Source organism: Henckelia pumila, chromosome 3, assembly GCF_033568475.1.
Source record: "Henckelia pumila isolate YLH828 chromosome 3, ASM3356847v2, whole genome shotgun sequence".
NCBI classification, from domain to species: Eukaryota; Viridiplantae; Streptophyta; class Magnoliopsida; order Lamiales; family Gesneriaceae; genus Henckelia; species Henckelia pumila.
The window spans coordinates 188,785,173-188,794,397 of record NC_133122.1 but is presented as its reverse complement, the minus strand read 5'-3'; the positions used below and the strand labels follow the sequence as shown (position 1 = coordinate 188,794,397).

Below are 9,225 nucleotides of genomic sequence, written 5' to 3'. Positions count from 1 at the left end.
TTATGGAAATGATAGATTTAATTTCCGAGCCGAAAATATTTAATTTGAGAATTTACGGATTTTGAGAATTAAATTCCGAGAATTATTAAATTAAAAGAATAAATATTCGATTTGAATATTTATGGAATTTAAGATTTAATTCCATGTTTTGGGAATTAAAGATGATTTATTTTGAAGATACAACTCGATCAGGGATTGATTTGCTAATATCGAAGTTTCGAGGGCTAAAGTGCAAAAGGCCAGGATTATTTAATTAATCCGAATTTATTTAATTTTAATCCGAGTATATTTAATTTGGGAATATTTATAGTTTCGATTTAAATTCTAATATTCTTAAATTATTTTGGATTGAAATTGAATTAAAAAGAAGGCCGAGGACTGAATTGCAATTTTTGAGGTATCAGGGATTAAATTGCAATTTATATAGGACATATCCGATTATTATTGAACTATAAGCATGGAAACGTGTATTGTTCAGATTAAATTCAGAAAAGAGAACAGAGGCGTCGAATTCTTCTTCTTTCTTTGAATTTAAGACTTTCGAATTGCCATAACTTTTGCTTCGGTTATCCGATTTTGATTCCGAAAAGTGTTTTGGAATCCTTGCAATGAAGGCTAAGATTTGATGTAAGTATTCTTATATTTTAGTCAGGTTTCAAAATGAGAAAGGATCAGAACTCAGAACTTTCGTTGATTTATTGTGTTTTGAGTTCGATTTCAAATACGGTTTGACGATTTGATGTTGTATGCATATATCATAATTCCAGCTTTTGTTCCAGCATGTATTTCGATTTAGGTAGTTGCTGATATGCTATTCTTGTGCTGGTTATAGCTGATATGAGTTGAATTTGCTGATATGTGTATTAGAAATGAAGTCGATATTGTTCGGTTACCGATTTTTAATCGTTACTCTGCTGAATTTGAGATTTGAAGCTGTTTTGCTAGCTGATTATTGAGCTGCTATATTCTTGAGGATGTTAGGATGTTGTATCCATTTGATTCTTCAATTTCCTAATTGTATTGTCGATGAACAACCCAAGAACTTTGCATTCGAACCGACGAAGAAGCGAGAAAGGGTTGAATCATTATGGTTGAGGATGGAATGATGTTCTTGAGCTGATTTTGAGTTAATTGATCTTGAATAGATGGTGATGTGTATTCGTGACTATATTATCAGATTTGAAGAATGAAAGAATACAGATTCGACTTGCGAAGGATTTGATGACGATGTGAAATTATCCTACCATGAAGTGTTCATGATGAATTAAGGTAAAGTTGGAAGATGAATTTGTGTGAGGATGATTCAGATATGGAACATCGTCAACTCGAGAATGACAGGTATAAGACGACATCGAGATTCAGGACTATGATACTCAAGATTGATGAATCTTGAGTAGTCCGCCAAATCACATACTGATTATGTTTTATTTTTTATTGAGAACTTGTTATTGTTCTTGTTGATCCATCACAGGTAATGGATCTTTATTTGATTATGAAATGAGATAAGATATGAATTGATTCTTTGTCAAGGTCGGATAGGACCTTATTTTCTAGTCTGATGAGACGACGATAGATAGATATCCATGTCAAGATCGGATACGAATCTTGATGGCAACGAAGTGATAAGAATCAATTCTTGAGATAGCACGCTATATAAATTTGAAGAATAGATTGAGAGATTTTGATTTTATATCTTGAATCGATATATGCGTTATTTACTCTACTTTTTGAGTTGATATGATTTATTTAACGCTTTATATGTCGATTATACTGAGAATTATATTCTCACCGGAGTTTATCCGGCTGTTGTCTTGTTTTGTATGTGTGCATGACATCAGGTGAGGCAAGCGCTTGCCGGAAATGACGTGATAGCACACGAGAGAAGATTAGTACGTGAGGACTCGGGTTTTAAGCTGAGATAGCATCAAACTTAGTAAAGAACTTTAGATTTGAAGTTTGTTTATGACATATTGAATAGCTTGTTGATTTGTATTTTATACGCTATTCAATTGATATATTAAATGCATGAATTGATGCTTATAGTTTTATACATGTTGATATGTATGTTTTAGAATTGATATACCATGACTTGGATTGGTTTTGAATGCTTAAGATTGAATGTGCAAAGTTTAGACAGCAAAAATCAGCAGCAGATTTCGAGCAATAGGTAGCTCGCTCGATCGGGTGAAAGTTACCGATCGAGCGAGGCCTGTGTTTGTTGGGCAGAAAACCTAATTTTTCCTGCTCGCTCGATCGGCTGATTTTGCCCGATCGAGCGAGGCCAAAAGTGATGCAGACCCGAGAGCATGATTTTTCTTGCTCGCTCGATCGGGTGAATTTGTCCGATCGAGCGAGGCTCCGAAATTTTTTTTAAAAAAATTTTGCTCTTGGTTTTTTTATTATTTTAATTGTTTAATTAATCATTAGTTGCCCTAAGACGAGATTAACAACCCGAGGTCCCCACAACAGGATAATCAAAACTCTAAATATTTCCAAATTAAATATACTCGGATTAAAATTAAATAATATTGCGGATTAAATCAATTAATCTTGGGCCTTACAATTCTTCCCCTCTAAGATCGGATTTCGTCCTCGAAATCTCTTGCAATCGATACTCACATAAGATAAGGAATAAGAGAAATATGGAATAAGAACTCATATCAGTAGAATAACGTAGAATAATATTGTCTCATATTAGATTCATCTTCTCAATAACTTCTTCAGTTCTACAACGACTCCACTGATTCGATTCTGAGTTGCTTTTCTTCCTTATCAGATATTCGTATCATCTGTTCGACATAGATCAATGTCTCATGAAACTCAATCTCATCTGACTGAAGTACATAAAAAGTCTCATTCTAATACATTCGCCTCATAAAATACATCGCGAATATCAGAAATCAATAAAGACAAGGTAAGTCGATAGGCAAGATTGCCTAATTCTTCAGAAGTTTCATAAGATTCAACAATTCTCGAAGATAATAGTTTTCGCTAGTCAAATGAGATAAGACTTCAGCAATTAAAAGAATTTGCAAACATACTAGATCTCCCTGTTCACAATTCAATGGTCGATGTCTGATTTTCGTATGTCTTGCTTCTCGATCTTAACCTATCTTCATTCTCGTCTGAATAAGCTTCTCTTTCTCTATCTTTTCTCAAATCATATCTAATCCAATAACTGATAGTTCTGAAATACTATCTCAATTCAGGGAATTTCAAATTTTCTTGTCATTTCACAATTCAGAACACTATTACAATATCCATTAGATAGTTGTTCCAGGAATTACACTATCCAGGTGGCAATAGTAGTCAGCTAATACCGAATCAGGTATTAGAATTCTGAGCATCTCCTCGAATTGTGGATAGTCAACTCAGACAATACCTCGAAAAAAGAATGGTAGAATGAAATCACATACAACCAAATACTCAAAATATCTGACAATCGATGCCACAATCTATCAAATAAATCTAAAGTTTCCAACTCGACAATAGATTTGAATAATTCCTGTCATCTCATCATGTCATTAACTTCTTTTTCAGCTATCTTCTCATATCTGTATCATATCCAATACCACATATTCTTATATTTGTCGAAATCTACTTCAATTAAATCGCAAACTCATAACGATCAATAGCACATCAGTACCATATAACTCAAATTAGTACTCTGACACACTAAATTTCAATATCTCTGCAATATCATCGAGTCATATCAATTCCAGAATCAAATTCTTTTGGCGATCTTTCATAGCATGGAATAACATTTCTTGTATAGCTCCATGCTAATTCATCATATTGTATAACTTTAAATACAACATATCATGCCATCTGTAAGAACTATCAAATATTATATCGCAATATCATGCCGATATAGATAGTTTCAGAATAAAATTCAACGGTATTTGATCTTCTTTCGATTCTAAACTACTAAACTGTTCATAAATCATTACATTGACATCGTTCAATCTAAGTCATTGACAGTTTAGGCTATAGACCAAAGAATTCTATCACATCGGCATTCATATCTCATCTGTTAGATTCGATACATTCAATAACTAAAGTTTAGTACAACACAAGCTAAGGTCATAGCATATAAGCAACTACATCTCAAGTTGATACAACACTTGACAACAACACTAGATCTAAACCCGGATCACCACTCTATTCTCTCTCGATCTCATTTCAACATGGTCTTCCCGGACTCGTTCCAGTCCCACCTATTGTCATGCACACATACAAACAAGACAATAGCCGGAGAGACTCCGGTGAAAATTTAATCCCAGTATAAAACAACATAAACATGCATAAACTCAAGTAATTCAACTTGAAGCATATTAGCAATCATTCTACAAATAGGACTCAAAGCAAATTAAGGCATATTAACTCAACATGCTATAAATCAAGTTGCAATGTTTTATTTAAGCAAGACATGCTATCCTCATCTACAAACTCATATCAAATCAATAATTCAATATCAACTCTTCCAACAATCATGCAATATATTTCAGCTTAAACAAATAATAGAAAATCATCTATTAAATTCAAAAGCAATGCATGATTTAAAATCGGTTCTCATATCGGTATCAGTTCTCGTTTTGGGGATCCCTGGGAAAGAAACACGTCAACCCATCCACCTACTCTCCATTCGAGGTGATGTTGAGTGCTTATTCCCGGACTTTGGTCCACTATATTGAGCGTCAAACGTTAGGGACAACTCAATCACCTAAACTCCTCAATATACGTCCAAATGTCCTATCATTATATCTGGGCAACTCAGCCCTCAAAACTCGAAAGAAAGTTGGCCCAATATGAATGCCACAAACTCGAACGCATCAAGTCAAGACCAACAATACAACTAGATCAAGTAAGCATCATATAAGCATCTATTAACATAGAAGCACAAAGTATTTGGTTTTAGAAAGGAATACTCAATAGATTCATATTGAGTGTGCAAGCCCTTTCTTCAAAGGTTGTCTTATACCATTCAATCTTGGTTTTCAAACTCTTCAACTCTAGTGAAGCAACACAACAAGTCCCTTGTAAAAATCTGCTCAACCATCCATCACTCTTCAAGTCATAAAGTGCACAAACTTTGATCAATTCTTTCTCGGTTCGACGCTGAACTTTCCAAGCTCGATGTCCCCTGTTTTCAATCTGAAAACACATCATATATATAGAAGAACATCAGCAACAACTCAAACCATGTTCAGCTCAATCAAAAAGAATCCAAAACTAGTCAATTCTTGACTTGACGACATAACGATATAATTTCGGCAACCGTAATTCATTTCCAACCATTCTATCATTCTTATCAACTTCATATACATATTATAGCAGCTGAATATCATCATATATCAACTCAATCAGAAGCTTAAGATCGAATCCAACTTCTTAAAAATCATAGCACTTGCGAACGATGCTTGTTCTTCGGTTCAACTTCGATATCGTCAAATATATATCAATCCTATTCACTAAACACACACATATAAGCATGTATACCAGACATAAATCAACATATCAGAAGTTAAAATTTCGAAATAATGGCTGGACATTCATAGCAAATCCAAAAGGCATTCAATCGTCGAGCCGGTTTCGATATAACAAAGCATAGAAGCTCTAGAACATCAATACATATTCAAGTCTGATTTCTGCCCATAACATAATTTCGAAATCATCTGGATCAAGATAATACTTACATCAATAGATAGCCCTTCTTGCAAGGATTCCAAAACAATTTTCGGAATTGAAATCGGACGAACGGATCAAAAGATATCACAATTTGAAATCAATCTAAGATGAAGAAGATGAAGGCCTCGATGGTTGCTGCTGAATTTGATGAAAATTCTGGTATTAACACATGTATATACACGTTTAAGCCTCCACATATAGCAAGTGTCCAAGTCAAACTTCACTATTTGCACTTTGGTCCCTCAAGTCTTCATTAATTGCAAATCGGTCCTCGGCAAATCTTTTTATTTCAATTTGAATCCTAAATAATTTAAGAATATTAGAATTTAAATCAAAACTCTAAATATTCCCAAATTAAATATACTCGAATTAAAATTAAATAATATTACGGATTAAATCAATTAATCCTGGGCCTTACAATGTACATGATGCATGAGGAATTAAACAATTTCCAACAATGAACTCACGCAATGAATCTTTTAACCTTTCCTTTCTTAACTATTCATCATGTTTTTTGCTATAAACTAAATAAAATAAGACGAGTCAAAGCAGTTTGAATCTGAAACTTCAACTTTAAACTTAAACTTAGCTCCTTGAATTATGACCCTTTGTTTTGATCGATCAATGGCTGTAGTGCACTATGCCGGCAAGACGTCAAGATTTCTCCCGACGCGACTTACCCCTTTTTCTCTCATTTTCTTTCATTTGGTAGGGATCCCGAGATTTCTCCCGATCTCACTCTACACATCTAGTTTGGTAGGGATCTCGGGATGTCTCCCGGTCTCGTTCTACCCGTCTATTTGGCAAGGGAGTGAGGCATCCTCCACCCCAAAATACCATGTCTCGTCACAATCAAATCACCTTGCTCATAAAAAATATTTTTCTTTCTTTCTTTGACTTCGACTCAAAATATTTAGCATGCAATTAAAGAACGCCTTTCTTTATAACTTCTTGCTCGACCCAAGGCCAAGCCTTTAAAAGTAAACATGTGTATGCCTTTTTATGAATGAATGCTCAACTCAAAATGTGGGTAATGGGTGAGTGAGGGGCTGCCCCTAAGTGTAAACTCATTCCTTAACTCTTCAACTCACATTCGAGGCAACAACCCGAGCAATCGCACCAAAAATCTCTTAACTCTGTCACCCCTTAACCAAATGTGACCACGCTCAAACCATCACTCTCCAAACACTCCAAACTAAATATATGACCAGATTTAAACCTCATTTGACAGCCTATGAAACTTGCCAACAAACCCATTCCGGACAGCCCCCTTTTTGCCCAAAAATTCTACACCAACACCTCAACTTCAAAAATTCATAACTTATTGAATAATTATCCGAAACGAGCCCATTTTATACCTACGCGACCAAAACATCATGAACTAAACCTAGGACCAGCCCATGACCTGCCCAGGTCTAGCCCAGAACCTGCCCTACCCCAAAACCCAAATGCCCTGCCCAAACCAAGCTCACTCAAGCACACAACTACCTTGTGAAAACACCTCCAATCATATATCCTTGCCTCTACCACCCATCCAAACCACCAAACACACCAAAAACCTTATCTTAGGACTTATCACAAACACATTGGCAGCCCTCAAACACACATCAACACCACAATTCAAAATTTACTCGATCATGCTCCAAAATGCAACAAACTCAAAAACATTCGATCATGCTTAATGCATATCATTAAAATAGTTCAAACTCACATCAATTATAGCCCTTACACCATGTAAATTTCAAAATATAGGCTAGGTTCATTTCTGAAAATTTCAAGAGTGCCAAAGCATATTAGAACCCATCAAATTCCTCAACAAAATGCATCATTCAACTCATATACATCAATGCCCAATCAAATTTCGAAAAATCACCAATAACCCTACTGAAAATTCTATTAAATTCGAACCATTCATGTGAAAAATCATGTAATTTCGAAATATGTCAAGAAACAAGAAGGAAGAACTATGTAGCTAACTTGTATGCCCAAAGAAAAGCCAACACTTGACTTGTCCAACTTTCACCTTAAAACCGAGAGCAAGAGGGGAAAAGGGGGCTGGAACTTCGGCCAGCAGCTAGGTGAATACCTTCCAAGGTGGTCTTCAGGCGGCGGCGGCGGTGGAGGGTGGTGGCGGCCGGACAAGCCAAGGAAAGGGGTGGAGGCACTTGGCCAAGAGGGGAGGGGGAGAGGAGAGGGTGAGAGGCGGCTCCTTGGTCTAAAAATGGGACTAGTGTTTTAAAATTTGTTTTGTGTTTTATTATAAGTGTATAAGTGTATACATATATGGGTAGGTGTAAGTATTAAAGGTGCTAGTACACTTATAAAAATGCTACACTAGCTTAATAACTTTACCTCAACTTCTTTGCACCTTTAAAAACACTTAAATTTAAAAATCTCAAGTCTAGGTGTTTAAATTAAATCTTTATCAATCCGGGTCTAATAAAATTTCAAATTTTGAAAAGTAAATAAATAATCTCAAGAAAAGCATAAAAGCGGTCTTTAACACCCGGAAAATTCAAAAAGTCAAACTCTCGGACCAAACCTCCATTTTTCTTATCTAAAATTCTAAAAATTAAAGTCTTGGAAATTAACCGCCGAATCCCCCATCACCGCTTGCCGGAACTGAGAACCTCTTACTCAAGCATTTTTAAATAAATAACTTATTCAATTGAGCAACTCTAGCTTTAAGAGAAAACTAAGTAATTAAATTCAAGACATTAAAAATATAAATATAAATACTGAAAATTAATTTAGGCATGAATATTTAAATCATGAAAATTCCAGGCACTACAATTCCTCTCTCCCTAATAAGGAATTTCGTCCTCGAAATTAGAACTTACCAAAGAGCTCTGGGTAGCGTGTCCTAATATATGCTTCTGCTTCCCAAGTGGCCTTTTCCTCCGAGTGGTTCATCCATCTCACCTTAACCATCGGAATAGTCTTGTTACGGAGTCTTCTCTCATATCTCTCCAATATCAGATCAGGCCTCTCCTCATAAGTCATGTGAGGAGATAACTGAAGAGGCTCAAAGTTCAGCACATGAGAAGGATTCGAGATATACTTCCTCAGCATGGATACGTGGAAAACGTTGTGCACACCGGCCAGATTAGGCGGTAAAGCCACCCTATAGGCTGACGTCCCCACTCTGTCAAGAATCTCGAAAGGCCCAACAAACCTCGGAGCCAATTTACTCTTCTTCCCGAATCTCATCACGCCCTTCAAGGGAGCTACTCGGATAAAGACATGATCACCCACTTAGAACTCCAAGTCTCTCCTCCTATGATCAGCATAACTCTTCTGCCTGTTCTGTGCAGCCCTCATCCTATCACGGATCTTGGCTACAACTTCGGCAGTCCGCTGAACAATCTCCGGTCCTACCTCTGATCTCTCGTCAATATCGGTCCATAAGACCGGTGATCTACAGGGTCTTCCATAGAGTGCTTCATAGGGAGCCATACCGATAGTGGACTGAAAACTGTTATTGTATGCGAACTCCACTAGCGGTAGCCTTGACTCCCAACTACCCTAAAAATCAAT

The 9,225-nt window shown here is 36.1% G+C and overlaps 1 protein-coding gene across 1 annotated transcript; it reads right to left on the bottom strand.

Moving 5' to 3' along the window:
- Nucleotides 1-6,901: 6,901 nt before the first annotated feature.
- LOC140890186 (uncharacterized) lies at nt 6,902-8,898 on the bottom strand. The gene is made up of 2 exons (XM_073297944.1): nt 8,529-8,898; nt 6,902-6,975 (listed from the first exon to the last, which is right to left on the bottom strand). The coding sequence occupies exons 1-2, from the start codon at nt 8,896-8,898 to the stop codon at nt 6,902-6,904; spliced, it is 444 nt and encodes a 147-aa protein (XP_073154045.1).
- Nucleotides 8,899-9,225: the final 327 nt, after the last annotated feature.